Source organism: Balaenoptera ricei, chromosome 3, assembly GCF_028023285.1.
Source record: "Balaenoptera ricei isolate mBalRic1 chromosome 3, mBalRic1.hap2, whole genome shotgun sequence".
Classification (NCBI taxonomy): domain Eukaryota; kingdom Metazoa; phylum Chordata; class Mammalia; order Artiodactyla; family Balaenopteridae; genus Balaenoptera; species Balaenoptera ricei.
Genome location: NC_082641.1, coordinates 8,956,087 through 8,974,821, shown reverse-complemented (window position 1 = coordinate 8,974,821; position 18,735 = coordinate 8,956,087). Strand labels below are relative to the sequence as shown.

At 45.9% G+C, this 18,735-nt stretch overlaps 1 protein-coding gene across 5 annotated transcripts in view; it reads left to right on the top strand.

Annotated features, from left to right (window-relative positions):
- CTNND2 (catenin delta 2) overlaps nt 1-18,735 on the top strand; it is a 938,382-nt gene that overhangs the window by 916,665 nt on the left and 2,982 nt on the right. For all 5 annotated transcript variants that reach the window (XM_059916116.1, XM_059916114.1, XM_059916118.1 and 2 more), the window contains 3 exons: nt 3,137-3,263; nt 7,144-7,275; nt 12,602-12,675. In XM_059916116.1, coding sequence (XP_059772099.1) covers nt 3,137-3,263; nt 7,144-7,275; nt 12,602-12,675 — 333 coding nt within the window. The remainder of the gene's footprint in view (nt 1-3,136; nt 3,264-7,143; nt 7,276-12,601; nt 12,676-18,735) is intronic.

Sequence of the window (18,735 nt, the reverse complement as noted above, 5' to 3'; positions counted from 1 at the left end):
ACTCACCATTTCTCCACCAGTTCTCACTCTCTTTTGAGCCTACCTGAGTTAGAGATTTACCAACCAGACCAAAGAAAGTACTTTCGTTCCAGTCACGCTGACTTCCATCTTCCCAAGGCCAAGGGACTGTTCGTGGTCCTCCTTGTGATTCAGCTGGCCTCCTTCTCCTCCTTTCTGCATCTTCTTTCCTGGTCTTGCCTGACGTCACACCCTCTGGTTCTGCGCCCAGCTCACTCTGCTCGTTCTGAGTGTCCTGTGAATTTTCTCCTTGCTCTCTGTGCCCTCTAAGTATTGGAGTGTCCCAGCCCTGTGTCCTCTGCTTTCCTCTATTTGTGTTCACGTGCAAGGCTTCCATCCGTTCTCTTAGCTTCAAGTGATATCTGTATACTGAACTGCAAAAGTTTACCTCTAAGTCTGACATCACTCCTGAAATCCCAGTTTTCAGGTTCTGGTTTATTCTCTCTCTTTTCTTTCATGTCCAGCAGGCATCTCTAACCCAGCACATCCCGGATGGCAGTACTGATCTCATTTCCTAAAGCCACTCCTCTTCCAGTGGTCCCCTGTCTCAGTGAGTGACATCTCCAGCCCCCGTTGTTCACACCAGCAGCATCGGGGTCAGGCTTGATTCCTCTCTCCCACACCCAGTAGCCGAGTCATCAGTAAATCCAACTTAGATGCAAAATCTGCGCCTTGCTCACCACCAGCCCACACCCAAGCCAGGGTCATCTCTCCCTCCCTCTAGTGGAATAGCTCGTTAACTAGTCTCCCCATTTCTGTTCTACTCTCCCCAGACTGTCCTAGACACTCAGAAGGCTTCTTGTCTTCCTGGTCCCCCTTGCTCACTCCCCTTCAGTCACAGAAACTTTCTGCTGCTCTCACATCAGCCAAGAGCTTTCCCACCCCAGGGTCTTCACCTCTGCTCTTCCCCTGGCTCGGAACCCCCAACCTGTGTCTTCAGTGTCTGGCTTCTTGTCATCTGCCAGGTCTCTGCCGCAACGTTAACTGTTCCCAGAGCACTTGCCCAACCTTACGCCGTCAAATAGCATCTCAATCCCCTCAGCTTACTTCCAAGGACTTATCAATATGCCACATGTTTTTATTGAAGTGTAGTTGATTTACGATGTCTCAGGTGTACAGCAAAGTGATTCAGTTATATATATATATATATGTATTCTTTTTCAGATTATTTTCACTTATAGGTTATTATAAGATATTGAATATAGTTCCCTGTGCTCTACAGTAGGTCCTTGTTGTTTATCTGTTTTATAAACAGTAGTGTGTATCTGTTAATCTCAAACTCCTAATTTATCCTTCCCCACTTCCCCTTTGGTAACCGTAAGTTTGTTTTCTATATCTGTGAGTCTGTTTCTGTTTCATAAATAAGTTCACTTGTATCATTTTTTTTAGATTCCACATATAAGTGATATCCTATGATATTTGTCTTTCTCTGTCTGACTTACTTTACTTAGTATGAGAATCATCTCTAGGTCCATCCATGTTGCTGCAAATGGCACTATTTCATTCTTTTTTATAGCTGAGTAGTATTCCATTGTATGTATGTGTGTGTGTATATATATATATATATATATATATATATATATATATATATATATATATATATATACATACCACATCTTCTTTATCTAGTCATCTGTTGATGGGCATTTAGTTTGCTTCCATGTCTTGGCTAATGTAAATAGTGCTGCTATGAATCTTGGGGTGCATGTATCTTTTCAAATTAGAGTTTTCATCTTTTCAATATGCCACATTTTAGTGTTGACACGAGTCTTCACTTGTTTACTGTTTGACTTTGGGCGGCCCATTAACTTTCTAAGGCTCAGATTCTTCCTCTGTAAAATGGAGCTAATAATAGTATCCAGCCCATGGGATTGTTGTGAAAATCTTGCCATGGAGTAAATACTCAATAAGCACTAGGCAGTAGCTTTTATAATAGCATACTTCTAATTTTGGCTTTATCCTACAGGTCAAATAGAACAGGAATAATGAGAATTACATAAAGAAAGACACAAATATTGAAATGATTTTAAATTCTGTTCTTTGTTAACTTTCGTCCATTTATGTTTGCAATGATTCTTTATACAGAATTGAGTCCCTTATAAAGGTCAGAAAAAGAAAAAACCAAAAGAGTTAAAAATGGTTGCCTCTGTGAAGCAGGAACTGGGAGTGGAGCAGGTGTCTGCTTTTCCTTGATAATGTCAGTACTCTTTGACATCTTGCTTTGAGAAAACTAAACTTGAATTAAAGAAGAAAAAAGACTGAAAGGAAATACTGTGACATCTCAACAGAAGTTCTCTGGGGAGGAGGAGAGTGTAATTGTTGGCTATTTTTATTTTCTTCTTTATGCTTTCTAAATTCAAAAAATGATCCATAATGTATTTATATGGCTTTCATGATGAAAAATGGTATATATGCTTTTCCTATATTAACCAGATGTTAGAAGGCTAATGGAGGATTGATTGGTAGGAGGCATTTTGAATATGCTCTACATTGAAAAATATAATTCCTGGGGCAAATCAGAGAACGTAGCAACCTGGGTGTGCATACTTGGCAACAGTCATGCTGAAGGCCTTGAGCTGGTGGGGACGGGGCATTTGAGGCAGAGAAGGACCTTGAAACCATGTAAGGGAGATAAACGGGAAGGGACGAAGGGAAGGGACGATGCTTCCCGGCATTCTGATGACTAACAGATTGGTCCCGAGGAAAGAAGAGTAAACACTTCGGAAAACTTGGAGGTGGTTGAAAAGAGAGCCAGACAGAGCTGGAGCAAGGCAGGCAAAAAATAGACAGTTTCAGGCTCATTCTGAGCAGCATGTTTTCATTTAAATACAGTCTTCAGGCCAAAGCAGGTTTGCAAAGAGACCACTTATCTCACAGCTGGGGAGGAAAGCAAGCACTAAGGGCAGGCCCTCCCGGAGTCAGGCTGTCTGGAGGGAGCAGGGGGTGGGTCTCAGTTACCACTCCTCTCTGTTAACCTGGATGATGGAGGAGCAGAGATCTGAGATCTCTCCTGACTGGAGAAATGTTTTGCAAATTCCAGCGCTTGGAACGTCCAAGTGTGAGGAGGTGAGGCATCTCTCTGCCTTCCCCAGTTAATAGGAGCTGCTGTCTATTGCAGGATGGATGGTCACAATATCACTTCGTAGCCTCATCTTCAACCATCGAGAGGGATCGGCAAAGACCCTACTCCTCGTCCCGCACACCCTCCATCTCCCCTGTGCGCGTGTCTCCCAACAACCGCTCAGGTAAGAGGGACCCCGGGCCAGCGGCTGCTTCTCTTTGATCCAAGGCCCCCCTCCCCGACCCCTTAACTGACCCCACAGACAGGAATGCCATCCTGACTGGGACATTTGCTAGAAATATCAAATGAATCTCTTTTCTTTTTATAGTGGTGGTGACTTTGTTTCATACATACACAGACTCAGAACAAACATCTTTCTAACAGGTTTCTAAAAACCTCTAATAGGTGTCACAGGCATGAAATGCACATCCTGGACCTGCATTCAAGGAGGAATAGGAATATATAAAACCGCCAAGTGTTTGCAAGTCAGGGTTTTCCATGGACGTTTTACCCACTTAAGATAGTTTAGGTTGCATTTTATTGATTAGGTTTGGGATAACCTAGTAGGGGAGAGAGGGTGTGCTCTCTCCTCCTTGAGAATGACCTACGTTTGAAAACTGTCATTGAGGCTTTCGTTACTGTTCCGTACCTGATTTGCTTTTTATTATTACCTGTAAACCAGCAGATAAATCATTTCATATATTCATATTACAATCAACTGTAACTTTTAAATCATTCAATTTAATTTTTTCTAATTTTATTTCATTCTTTCTTTTTAATTTTTTTATCAAAGTATAGTTGATGTACAATATTATGTAAGTTACAGGTGTCCAATATGATTCACAATTTTTAAAGGTTATACTCCATTTATAGTTACTGTACAATATTAGCTGTGTTCCCTGTGTTGCACAGTATATCCTCATAGCTTATTTTATACATAACAGTTTATACTTCCTAATCCCCTACTGCTATATTGCCCCTCCCCCCTTGTCTCATTCTTATTAGATTTGGAACTAACTTCTCTTATCTCCTTGTAAAGATACCTTATTTTTACACCCTTTTTCAGTGACATTATGTAATGCCAAGGATTAAAGACATAATTAAAGGCAAAATATGAGCACACTGTTAGTATATACGTGATATAGATTTTATTGTTCTTTTATTCAATGTGTAATAAATAATTTTACATGGGCGAACGCACACACGCACAGATAGAGGCTTTTATTTAAGAAAAGTTTCTCCTTGCTCTTCGCTGCCCTCCTCCTGCTGAGGAAACTATATTTTCTGGAACTGAGTCTCAAGGGCATGGTACGGAGCACTCCCCAGCAGGGTGGCCCCCCTGCCCTTGAGGATGTTTGTTGTAAAACTTTACGCCATACTTTACTGTCATAACGATGGGGAGAATCGGAAATGAATGGGGAATATTTGACTGAAATAAGTTCCCCTCTCCCAGCCCCGTGAAAACTTATATTTTTAGTGCAGTGTTATCACTTCTAACATTTAGCCGCACGCTGAACGAGAATTAGGAAGCCCCGTGTAACTGGAGGAACTTCCACCTGCCTCAGAAGCATGGAGGTGGCCTTTTACACATGTTATTTTCACAGTTCTTAAAAAGATAAAGAGCAGTGAGTCTTGGAAGCTAAAGGACAGTGTCTTTAAGAGCTCTAATTATGAAGAACCAATCAGTGTCAGGAAGATGGAATAATATAATAGATTGGAAGGCGTCCAGAAAGAGAAGCAGAGCCTTACAGGATGTCAGCATCCCAGGGATGCAGGTGGGGCACTTCCTGGTGGTTCCCAGGCAAGGCACTTCGAAGACACCTAATAAACGCTTGTTGGCGTGTTGTGATTTTTCCAGGAGTATCCTCCTGGTTTACTGGAGACTCGGACCACTGTGTGTGAGGTCTCAGGAGATAATTACACACTTGACATAGTTTAATAAACCCCACCATCTGTGCAATATCGGATTCTCATTTTAAAAGCTTTGGTCAAGAGGCTGCAAAATATTGTCCCTTCACGATTGCCTGGCAGTGACTCATAAAAGGCCAATCTTTATGCAGAAGACCTAGGAGCAAGGGCAGGAGGGGACTCTCCCCAGAGAGGAAGATGGAGAGAGAAGAAAGGAGATGGGGCAGAGGTGGAGGGGGTGAGCGAGACGCAGCAGCCCGTGTTCTGAGAACACGCAGGAACTGGACCCAGAGCCCAGTTGAGTTACGTGGAGCAATTGCAGGTTTCTTCCCTGCCTTCCCATTGGATTTACACCCAGAGATTCTGGTACAATTGGCTGGGGGGCATGTTCAAGCATCAATGTATCTTTAAGTATTCTAGGTAACTAATTCTGATGGTCAGCTAGGATTGGAAATCTCTGAGGGTTTCAAGATCTCAGCAGTGAGCCTCGATTTTATTTGACAGATCTGAGAGGTGGGTAGGGGGCCTTTCAGGAAAGGATGGGCAAAGGCCACCTCTGTTACCTTCCCAGCGCTTGGCTAAGACATCCACTGAGCCGTCTTCTGGTTTCACTTCCTCACCCGATGAAGAGCTCCTCAACTTAAGAAAGTGTGCTGAGACTCGTGTTTTTGTCCCCCGTGTCTAGCACGGGGCTTTGCACATAGAAGATACTAAGTTTGGTGAAATGAATCAAGTGACTCAGATAGGCAACAAGCAGGCCCAGTGGCCTGGAGCTGGGGGACCCTGCAGAGGGTGTGAACGAACAGCTGAAAGGTAAACTGAGGCTTGACTGGGGAGGGGCTTGGACACTAGTGAAGGAAAATGAGCTTTATCCTAAAACTCGGAGTTCCCCAGAGATTCACCAGGCATGCTTGCTAAATTTGGATTCCTAGGCCCAACTGAAAATTCAGATTCACAAGGTCCAGGGTCGGGTTTTGTGATCCCCAGGTTCTCAGGTGAGTCTTAAGGTTAAACAAGCTTATGAAGCACTGCCCTTGGGCATGGAAGCTGGGGAAGGCTCTGGGACCGAAGAGTAGCACGGCTGCACTCAGAATGGATGAGACGCAATTGACTAAGCTCAGGATGCGAGTGGCCTCATTGAGGAGCGTGGAGACCAATGTGAGGTCAGCCCATAGGATGGGCGCACGGTAGCTGCCTTAGCGCCGGCACACACACTTGACCTCCACTTCTCCCAGCACATCTCTGCACTGGCAGGGCGGCTTAGCTGCTCGCAATCCATCTGATCTTTAAAGAAAACTAAACCTCTTTTTGTTTGCTTCCTTAAGTCCAAGTTCAGCTTTTCCTCTGTTCTGGGCCCAGTTTGTTAAAGAATCGTGGAATTCCTAAGGGAATCCTCTAATCACAGCCCATCACTGAAGACATGAAGACACAAACGGTTGACAGGGCTCAGTCCCCAGGTCCGACAGGCAGCGAGGGACCAGGGTGCAAGGTGTGTGTGGGAGATTGTTAGGGGCGTTTGAGATGGAGCAAGGACCCCCATCAGGAGACAGGTGCTCTCACGCCACACCCCCAGCCCAGCCCCCAGGCTGATGGAGAAGAACTCGGTGGGTGGGGCTCTACTGGTCCCCCCACATCATCCTCTGCCTTCCTTTAGGGCCGTTTCTGCGTGAAACGTGTTTAAGTAAAAGCTCATCTGATTTAATCAGGGATTCTTCAATATCAGTAATCGCTCCTCTGAAAGACATCTAATTTTTTCAAAGGAAGGAAGGAAGAAGAAAAGAAAGGAGGGAGGGGAAAAAAAGGAAAAGAAAAAAGAAAGAAAAAGCAACCAAGACGGATCTCATTCTTGAAACTGTCCTTGAGCAGGTCACATCCCCACGAGGATGTCTCTGTAGGGAAGATGCTCCCGGGATATAGTCCTTAATTCCCTGCCTCCAAGTTGCGTGTCCCCTTAACTCTAAAGCACCAAGTGACATGGAGTAAGGGAAGGGGGAAAGACAAGAACCAAAGGAACAAAAATAAAAATCGGCAGGCCCACGTACACATACTGACCTGTGTTGAGCCAGGTGCATTTATGACTTTACCTGTTTGTGTGAAAAGCTATACGTGCTGTGGAATGAGACACAGAAAGTCATCCTTCCAATTTCTTTATGTAGCAAGTGCCCCAGCTTCACCTCGAGAAATGATCAGCCTCAAAGAAAGGAAAACAGACTATGAGTCCACTGGCAGCAACGCCACTTACCACGGAACTAAAGGAGAACACACTTCCAGGAAAGACACCATGACAGGTGAGCTTGGCTGTGCACGGTTCCTCTGCAGAGTTGGTGACAGGACCTGGGACAGGGCAGAGGGCTGGGACATCAGGCTTCAGCTGTGCTTGGCAGCTCGGCAGGACTTGAGAGCTTGATAGCGAAGATTCCCAGGGATTGGCCATGATGAGATGAAGCTGGAGGTATAAAAACGGAGCATCTTATTCCTGGAATAGCTAAGAGAAAATGCTCTCTGCACAAATTTTTTCTTCTGTCTTTCTTTCCCTACCCCTCTCCTTCTCACTTGCCCAGTTCGTGATATTTTCTCAAATTAGAGAACGAGATCACCATAGATTTCTTCTTCGTTGACATAACCCAAGATGGTGGGCCAAGCTTTGCCCATTAGGATGGGGAAGAGAAAGAGGATAAGAAAAGGAAAGGAGGGAAGGGGAGAGGATGGGAGAGAAGCAGAGGAAGAGAGGATTTCAGGGAAACCCACAGAACTGCTGTGGGCGTTTTCCCCTCTTGACATGAAACCACTCTCTGGCCATGACAAACTCCCAGAAAGATTCATCAGAACCACTGACCTCAGTTTCCCTAGGGAGGCATTGATCTTTCATGCCCTTCGTCCTTCACTCCCCCAGTCACACCCATTGGCTCATCAGCTGGGACTCTGTGGAGGCCAAAATTGGTGCCGTTGCCCCCCAGCGCGCCCGGGCCAGCCTGCCTCGTGGCCAGCCTTGACTCAACTCTCCTCTTACTCTGTACCACTCTCCTTGGGGTGGGGCTCGATGTCCTCATTCATTGTCCCCTCCAGGCTCCCCCCACACCTCCCTCCTGCCCCGGTTTGCTCCTCGTCCAGGAGCACGATTTGGCGGTATTGATGGGGGGCAGGACGGCGGGGGTTATGCCTTGAAAGCAGAGCTGCCAGGACCATCAGGATCTCTAACCAGCGATTCCACACTCTTCTTTGCCACGTGGATGTGGAGATGGGCCCCTCCTGAAAACAGACCATAGGGACTTCAACAGAACAGCGTCAGATTAGGGCATTCATAAAACTGCAGTACAAGGGTGCAATCCTAAACAGACACTGAGACCCTCTTATTCAGAAGAATCTTAAAAGCGTGTGGTAAGTCTCCCTGATATTATTTAGGTGTAGACCTGCAGGGAAACAGAGTAGACAAATTGGATGATTTATTGACATGTCTTTTGGACCCAGGACATCTAAGATAAATTTTTCTCGTGGTAACTGTATTTACCCCAGAGGCCATGGTTTCCATGGTAACTCTCCCCGGCTGCAGAATGGAAAGCCTCATAAACAGATGCTCGTGGTACCCAGCCCAGCTCAGCGCTCTGCCTCCACGTACACACTCCACCAGGGAAGGCCTCACCCTCATGCCTGACACGTCCCCTCAATGGAGAACTGAACGCATGGCGTAGGACATACCTTCTTTTTTTTTTTTGGCTGTGCCCCGCAGCATGTGGGAGCTTAGTTCCCCGACCAGGGATTGAACCCACACCCGCTGCACTGGAAGTGCAGTCTTAAGCATTGAACCGCCAGGGAAGTCCAACATAGGACGTACCTTCTGATTCTCGTTCTCTGGTTCTTTTTTCCCCAAAAGTGTTGTCCCCTGTTGTAGATGAGCATGAACAAAGAAGCTCATGAGTCTGAATGCCAAGTCCCCAGAGTCGAGATATTCAGTGGAGAATCTAATTTGTACTGATTACTCCAGAGCAGTGGTGACACCAAATTCACCTGACCCCTTCGTTTTTCGATTATTATCGCCCTAGGTAGCCACATCACCAGCAGGCAGGGATAACAAAGTGAGACTATAATTACAAGAATAATTGTGAAATCGACTGCACTGTTATTATTTAAGTTGATCTTTTCTCTTTAACTCTCTTGGCCGGTAGAATCATTCAAAAGGTTTTTCACTGTGGGTGTGTTTGTGTTGAAGTAGTTCCAGTGGTACACGATCCTGCTCTGCACACGTCAGAAAATAAAAAATAAAATCTAATATGTTTCTAGATGTTTAATCTTCCTAGAAAATGGCAGGGATCTTGACAACTGCAGCATTGAGATATATGTAACTTTTCAAACTTATTTAGAGGCTTAAACGCTTTGCTCTAACTTACTTAAAAATGCAGTTCAAAACTACACTGTCAATCATGTAGCAAGCCTAGAAGAGCATGAGGTCATTATTGAATAATATGTTTATACAAGAAGGTTCCCTTTAAGCCAACAAGTACTGGGTAAAAGTTAGTTATTAGCATCACAGTGATGTCGATGGTGATGGAGGAGGTGGGGGCAGTGTTGGTGGTGAGACTGGTGGGTGTGTTTGTCCCTGTCTACGATGGTGTGAGTAGCTCCCCAGCCAAGCCGGGTGGAAATCAACATTTCATGTAGGGATGGAAATGATGAATTGCCAACCTCTGTTCTGCTTCCCTTTAGCAAATGTCCATCATTCCAGCATTTACTGGCAGATCAGATTTCTTGGGACCTCCATATCCGAAGCAGTACTTTTTCTCATTCACCAATAAACCCAGGGGGCATTTAAAGTTCAGTGCCTTGAAAAAACATCTGAAAAACGGCCGTCTTCCTTGTTTCTAAGGCATCAGGGGATGTCTTATACCATTTCCCCCACAGGAAACATTCCCTTTGCTGTGGGAAAACCATGGGAAACGTCACCCTCAAAACGCAGCATGCAAAAGCTTTAAAGTGAAAAGCAGTTCCTTGCCTGGGTCATCATCTCCTCTCCTGAGCTCTCAGAAATACAGATCCATCTGGGTTTGTATTCAAGGCTTCCCCTCCACCTGCCTTCTCTGTATTCATTTTCTAGCTTAGACATCTCTTAAAATGTCTTCTCTCCTTAGTGTTTCTCTGCCTCTGAGGAGCCCTCAGAAAGCCAAAGGCAGCTGTTCATTCAGGCATGCAGCACTGTTATAGCTATTTCTCGCGGTCATGATTCCCTAGGAGCGTTACGTGCTCAGAAGCACGCATCAGAGGAGGGCTGTGTGATCCCAGCAGCTACACAGCCTGACTTTAAAATTCACCCGGGGATTTTGCCCTCCCACCTGAGCTTCCCAAATACCTTAACATCCAGTGGTCGATTCTGTTTCTGTCAGTATCTCTCTTATGCCTTTTAAAGCTGCTCTAATCTTCAATCTATTGATATAGTTGGAAATTGGGGCCTATAAAAAAAAAAGAAAGGCATTTCCCTACGAGTTGACTCTTTGCTCAGACACATACATGGCAGAGCACCTGTGAAGACATGTGCTTCATGTATCCAGAAAGGCCACAAGTTCAATGTCAGCTACACAGTCTCCTTTAAACAGGTGAAGTGCGCCAAAGGGCAGGAGGAAAGAACTTCCAGGAGAAACATCTTCAGCTTGGAAGCCACAAGCACAACGGGGAGGGAGGCCAAGGCTATAAAAATGCACATTCTACCAAAAAACAAAAAATGCATTTTATTCTGAGTAATAGAAACAAAATTTCACCTTGTCCTTGGAGTAACATTTTCCATCAGCAGCTTATAGCTGTGAAGGCAGACTTTTCTAAGGTTTAGTCATTCATTCATTCACTCAGCAAAAATGCACTCCCTCTGTGAGCATCCCTCAAGGCCAGGCGCTGTCCCAGATGCTGGGGCAGCCTACAAAGGTGGCGGGACAGATGGATCTCTGTCCTCATGGAGCTTCTTATCTCCTAGGTGAAGGGAGGTAATACACAAGGTAAACATGAAACAAACTCACTAACAAGGTAATAGCACTTGGCGTTGAGTGTGATGGCGGAAATAAGTGGGGTAATGAGATAGAGGGCCCCAGGTGGGCAGGGTAACTTTAACTAACATGGTCAAGGAGGAGACGTTTGAGCTGAAACCCGAATATCAACAAGGAGAGGTAGTCCAGAGTCTGGGGCAAGCAAGTTCCAGGGAGAAGCATCAGGAAGTCCAACATCCCTGATGCAAAATAAATTTGGACGCTCAAGCCAGGAAGGAGGGCCAGCACAGCTCCCTGAACTGTGGGAAGAAGAGCAGGAAATTCTGCAGGAAGTCAGGCCGGGACCAGATCACACGGAGCCTCGAAGACCATAATGGGAGCTCAGCTTTTACCATAATCACAGCGGGCAGGACATTGAGTGACATAATCCGTTCTGTCTAGCATGATGATCGCTCAGGTGATGGGAACAGGGTGGATGGAGGAGCAGGTTGGGCAGAGTGGAAGCCGGGCCGTTGAGAAGGATGCCGTAGCGGTGGTCCAGACGAGGGACGGTGGTTTCCGCAGTGATGCAGAGACAGGAGTGATGGGCGTTCAACCAGAGAGTCTGTCAGAGTGGTCTTTAAAATGGGAAGTGGGCTCTCAGCTCTCACATTCTAAGCAGAATTTCCCAAGAGGAGTTTTATTGCACAGCTATTATGTGCTTTTAGTAATAAACATGGGTGAATGATAGATTATACTGACTTGGTGGCCTGTATCTCTGAGAGAATAGATGGTGTGTCATCCTATTTCATGATCCCATAGATACTGGAAGCAAAAGATAAATTTTTCTTGATATCTAGAGTGTTTTAGATACCCGCTGACACTCGACAGACAATGTTTTCCAGAGCTTTCTTAAACCAGGACCTTTTAGCAGCTATGAGGGGAGTCTTGCCCTGGGCCCTTCCTCTAGGCCTGTGACAGCAGCCTCAAGGGCCCCAGGTGAGGAGGCAGGCAAGTGGGCGTCTTGCCCAGGACTTTGGAAGCTGCTGGCAACCGGAGGAGACCTTCCTTTCTTTTGTCTAGAACACAGGCTGGTCACAAGACAGGGTGGGACTCTTCCGTCTCTGTGTTGAACAGGACTCCGAAGCCGCAGCCGCCCAGATGCACAGGGCAAAGGCGGGTGGTGCTTCCCGCCCATCCTTCAGGCCGTTGAGAAATGAGCTGTCTCAAAGATGATCAAGCACTTCTGTGAGCTCAAGTTAGAAATTACATTCCTGTCATTCCCCAGCTAAAAACTAAGCGGCCGATCCAGATTCCTGCATGCTTCAGTGCAGGTGACAAGCTTTTATTATCTGCCAGTTTTCACCAGAAAACAAGGCCATAGAACTGGCAAGATGACCATCTGTTTGATGCACCTGCCTTGACCCTGTCTGCAAGCTGAATGTTATTGCAAGAGGCTGACATGCAACGGGGATTTTACAGAATAACTGTTCTTCTTTCTTAATATCTGTATGTAAAATGAAGTGTTCAGGGCTAACGAATTTCTTCCATCTGGAATGATCCATGAGACACCAAGCTTTGTCAGGGCAAAACTGGCCTCGATAACCATCATTCCTCATTTGAAGTCTGGCGTTCTGTGCTAATACTTTTGTTTCTCTTTTGCTTTCAGCTCAAAATACTGGAATTTCAACTTTGTATAGGAATTCATATGGTGCGCCCGCTGAAGACATCAAACATAACCAGGTAAAAGAGAGGTAGCACGTTGGTGTTCGTTTCTCCCTTCGACTCCTGTGAAATGTCTTGGAAGTGTAAAAAATAAGTTAGTTTCTATTTAACATGCATAAAAAATGGAAAAAGAAAATAATGGTCCCCGCTGCTGTCCGCCCACGTGGGACACAGCACACACGTGGGTGGTGGCAGTCACAAGGGCAGCCTCAGATTTGAGAGCAATCTTTTTTTTTTTTTTTTTTTTTGGCTGCATCAGGTCTTAGTTACGGCAAGTGTAAGATGCTGGTTACTAGACAAATTGTCTAATTACTAGACATGTAACCCAGCCAATTCTTATTCAGAAGAAAGCATTCATTACACATGACAGTTACCAATAAAATAGACACATCAAGTTCAATGTAAACAACTGAATAGAAGGCATGGTGTTATGCCTCGCCGCTCAGGCTAGTGGGGGAACCAGCAACAAAGGCATCCCTTTCTAACAAGGGAGCTTGTTAGAAACACAGAAGAGCTGTTTCTCTGGCCCCTAACCCTAACCCGTTCAGGGTCTTCTGTATCAGAGCTGCATTTTATCAAGGTGTCTAGGTGATTCGTGTGGATGTTGAAGTTTGAGGAACCCTGGCTGGTAGATACTTAAAGAATCCATCTGCGTTTGTGCGTGTGTTTTATTTAGCAGATATTCGTTGCAGGCTCGTTTTCTCTCTGGTTCTGCGGGTAACTATAAAAGCAAGAAGGCGCCGCCTCTGCTCCTTTATTGATGAATAACCTCACCCTTTTCTTTCCCCATGGTGGTCATCACAGAAAGACTGACATTCTTTATAACTCTTGGCTACTGGTAATCGTTTCCGGAACTGGCTTCTGCTGATGCTGTAGATTCCTGCCATGTGTCATGAAAATAGTACTGAAAAGATAAACCTGAAAGCTGTTTGCTTGATCACAGTAACCAGATGAAAGTAAACATGGAAGGGAAACGTGTGTTTTTGATCAGTTCTCACCACCCAGCAGGGCAGCATCTTTGAAGAGGAAAGGGACTCCCTTCCAGCAGGTAGAATGTCTGGTGGTGCAAGACCGTTTCTAAGGGAAGAAGGAGTAGGACACAGTTCTGGTCTTTGCTAAAAGCAAAGAAGTCAGTGAATAAATAAAGAGGGGCATGAGTTCTAGACAAGAGGTCACCAGGGGTGGCCGCCAACTATTTCTAGATCAACATGCCTACCCAAGCATAAAGGAAAATGGAAATGCCATCTCTATTTATGGAAATCGATGCTTTTTCTTTCAGCAAATATCAGGTACAGTGAGCCAGTGGTCTCCAGCTCTTAAAGATATTTGTCAGGATGTGATAGGACCCTGGTTTTGCATCCAAGAGCATAAGATCAGTCTTCAGCTTCTATAGGTCAAGAGAAGCTCCTCATCAGAATCAGCCTGTTCTACATCAGCCTTTATCTCCAGGGAGTCCCACTATTGTTGGCAATGAAGAAACACCCTGGTGTGGCCCAGGGGTCCTTGGCATCGCACAGTGTGGCTTCAGTAGGTTCCAGCAGACTGCTTGCAATCTAGATTTAGAGGACAGTCCACAATGGTTCTAAGAGGCACATTCTTTTCACCCAAGCCTATTCTGAGCATTTAAGAAAATTGGAATTAATGCACTAAGATGGCATCCCTGCCCCAAGAGAGTGAGCACAGCCTATTGTATGCAGCCTTTTGCCCAGGAGGCCCTAGAATGAACTCGACTCAACCTCGGTGTGAAACATCAAGGCCACGGTGTCTCAGGTGGATGTACTGACACTCAGTCTGGATGGAGAGCAAGCTCTGAGGCACTTGTCAGCACAGGCGGGATGTTGCAGGCCGGCCCCCAGCAGAGCTGAGTCCTGTGGCCGTAGCTCAGTGCCATCATTATTCACTGAGCTGGTCCAGCCGAGGGAAGGGGGCGATTGGACTGTTAACTCCATTCTAATATCAAGCAACATTTTTGAAATGTCCACCAAAGAGAGTTGTTTTTTACCTAAAAAGAAATTTCCAAGAAAATCATTATGACACTCCAGTGACTTGAGAAAATAATAAAGCTTTTACTTATTTTGGACTCTTATCAGAATACACTTTGACTTTGCTTACAGCCTTCCCTCTTGGGAATTCGGTAAAGGAAGACCATCCTAACCATTCAAAAAAGTTGGCCATTTGGTCCTCTTGCAGATGGGTGGTTCTGGAGATGAGCTCGTAAACAGCATCCATGATTTGCATTTTCTGCCCATGTGAGCCTGGTTGGTTATCACAGATGGCTTTTGTTTTTGGAACTTTTCTGGGCTAAAAGCCACCTCACAACCTCGTAGCTAGTAAATGGCCAGCTTGAAAAATATAACCGGGAGGGATGTGCTTGGGTCCATTCAGTTTCGGTGTCAAAGCTGGGCCTCATGAGCTTTGCAGAGGAGTCTGGACAGAAATTCATCTTAGAGAAGAAGTGATTCACCGAGGGAAACTAGTTTCAGGGGGATCTCTGGGACGAGGCAAAAGACAATGAGATGTGAAAATAAGGCAACAGCCCTGGATGCGTGGCCAAGCAAGGGAGGGGCCGGGGCAGGAGCTGGGAGGCGGGCTTCCCCTGACTCGGCAGAGAAGCAGCCAGGGAGCCTCTCAGCTGGGGCACAACCCACGGGACTACCTGCCACTCCAGTTTCGAATCAGTGAATTCCGAGCGTAAGGACTCCTAGAAGAAACAACCATGAGTGTGAAATAAGATTTGTGATCCTTGGTTTTATGTTTGGGGTCACAGATATTATTTTAAGAGTTAAGTACTCAAACCCTTCAAAACCCCTGCTGAGCTTCTATCAGCCCATCCCATACTTATAAAGAAAAACAGCATATTTAACCGTATCCCGCTGGCAATAGGATTTTTGTTCATAAACTAGAAACAAAGGGTTTTGGTGTTTTGCTGACTGGTTTTCAAATTATTACTGACAACGATAAAAATGGCATCTTGAGTTCCTCAGTCTGGCTGCCAGGTGGGCAGGCAAGTAAGATTATCCCCAGAGCTGAGGAAATTGGGATTCAAGGAGGGTCAGGGTTCGCCCCCAGTCACCTGAAGAAGCTAGGAAGAGGCAAAGACTCCAGCCTGGTTCTTCTGTCCTCTTGTCCCATGTGCCCTCCTGTATACCACTGGTTCTCAAATTTGAGGGTGAGTCAGGATCCCCTGGAAGACTGTTACACACAGATTACTGGGCCCCAACCCCAGATGTTCTGATTCAGTAGGTCTGGGATGGAGCCCAATAATTTGTACCCCTAACGAGTTCCTGGTCTTGGGACCACACTTTGAGAAGCACTGATCTTCACCACAGCTTCATTCATTGTATAATAACGCCCTGAGTCTTCAGCTTTCACTGCGCAGTGGACTTTGAAGGTCTGTAGTGGGCGGCTATTTCCCTTGTGATGGGAATACATTCAATTTGTGGGCGAACTCAGTGAGGAATACAAAGAAGTCTCCTATCAGTGTGCTGGGATGGGAGGTGGAGAAGGAGCATGTCCTTCATAATTTAAACTAAACACTCTGCTGCTGAGGAACGCTTTCAGCAAGGATGGCTTTGTGGGGGCAGGATCCACAGGACAGAGCACCGAGAGCGTGGACCCCAGTGACGGCCACGTGGGCCAGCTGGTGGCACCTTCCCTTCCCAGAGAGGATGCTGCCTTAAGCAGAGCAGATGACAGCCTCAGGCTCCTTGGATGTGCCAGGGCTCCTCTGGACCACAACAGACTCAGATTCAGAATACACCAGTGTGGCATATGAGCATCATTCCACCTCCTTTACAGAAGTCTGGCTTGTCCACACTGTGTGATGTTAAAAAAAAAAAAAAAAAAAAAGCATTTATTTTAGCTCCTCTATGGGGAAGGCTGGTATTGGGGAGCATTTCACCTGCCTAATCTTGAACACTGTCAGATAGTCTCTTAAAGTAAATGACAAAATACAGCCAACATACCTCCGCGGTGAATGCATCTCACCAGCTGACATCCATACCACTGGGCCAGGGAGCAAATTTAATCCCTTCAAACACAGCTGTGCCACCATCAGCTGTTCCGGGTGGTTCGTTCACACAAATTCTCCGAACTGCAGAACTCAACCTGAGAAGGGGTTGATATGGGACCTTATGAACAATACAAACGAACTGAAGAAGGTAACTCCTGATATAAGAGACTAAAATAAGCTTGTGCTCAACCCAAAAATGTCCACCAGCCAGAGAGAACATAGCAGCAGTAAGAAATTTGAAACAGGCTGTGCCAGAAAAGAAAAAAAAAAAGAAAAGAAAGAAGCAGCCACCGTGGAGGAGGGCCACGAGCCTCGTGAGTAGCTTCCCCTGAAAACCTCCCAAACTCTAGCGCTGCCCCTCCCCTGGTTACTGAGACCAGCACAGAGAAGTCAGGCCTTGTCTTGGTTTCCTTTGTCCATGGCCCCCCTTCTCATCACAGGGTCTGGAGTCAACTCAGTGAGGCTGCCCGCCCCCCGAGGTGGAGCCACCTCGGCTCAACTGAGACTGTGCTCCTGTCTCGGAGAGAACATGGACTTTGGAGTCAGCCAGGTGTGCATTCAAATCCCAGCCTCACCCCCACCACGAGTCATGGCATCCTGCACAAGTTTCTTATCTTCTCTGACCTTCAGTTTCTTCATCTATAAATCGGGAATTGGATGGATAAATGGATGGATGGGAAGGAAGGAAGGAAGGAAGGAAGGAAGGAGGGAAGGAAAGAAGGAAGGAAGGAACGGAGGAGGGAGGGAGAAATTGAGAGAGAGGAAGGGTGGAGGGAGGGAAGGAGATAGATTAGATAGATAAATAGGTAGATGATAGATGGATAAATGGATGGATGGATAGACATACACAGACATAAACATGCATCCATATATGTACACATACATGCATATACAAGAGTAAACAAAGAAGAATTTGTTAAATGTTGAAGATAGGGCCCACTGAAATAGAACCAGTAAATTCTAGTTCCCTCCCTGTGTAATTTTTCCAAACCTCCCAACTCTAATCCTTTGTATGCTCCACACTTGGGTAGCAGCACCGGGTTGGAGTGGAGAAGTTCCACGTAGCGCTCAGCTCTTCAAAGACCAGCAAAGGGCACCTTAGCCTATCCCAGTGATCAGGTAGACGTGGTCTTAGCAATGTGTAATTGCAGATGTTGAAGTTCCAAATGTCCCCCTCATGCCCAGGCTCTTAGGCTAACACACATTTACACTCTGAGGACTTTCACAGGTAGACAGAAACCTCATTCATTCAGCCGCCACTATCTGGAAGTGTGAGGCCTCCTGGATGGCAGCTATGATGAAGTTCACCACTTCTTTGAAGAGCAGGTCGATTACTAATGTAAATCAATTACATATAAAAGAGGGAGTTTCGCTTACTTGAGAGAAGAGTTACGGGCAGGCCATTAGAAGCATTCATTCACACACAACGTGCTAATTACAAATCATTATCTATTAAAACTAAGACCAATTTCTAGAGGATGTTTCCATGCTGAACCTTAGTTAAATTAGTAGGGAATTACCGAGTCCACTGGCAGGTGATCAAACTGTGCTTCTTTAGGAGTGTTCCATCATTCCCCCCAGACCTCCCGCACAATCATTGCACTCGAGGAGCTTTGTGGATGCCATTATGCAGTGGCTGTGGGGATGGTCCTTCCCCCATGCCTTGCGGGTATCCTCACTTTGGGAGCGTGATGCTTAGGAAGGGACCCCAGAGGCAGTGGGAAGGGGATAGCTAGGCCCTGACGTATAAATGCTAATTATCAGCCTATGAACACTGTCTGTTTTACTGTCCTTAAAGCCACGCGGAGGGAACTAACTCTAGACTTCACGTATCCCGAAGAATCCTGTGGTCCCTTTAGCCCCTGAAGGCCCCCTGCATCAGACAGTAACCTGCAGAGAACAGGAATGGAAATGGGGAGCACTGAGGTGGGCTGGGGGACATGGGACAAGTCTGAAGACCCCTCTCCCCTAACCAAAGTCTTCATAATCCCACATTATTCTCGAGTCCCATCAATTCTTAATTGAACCAAGTTAGGAAATGGTTTGGTTCTCCAGAGCATAGAGTA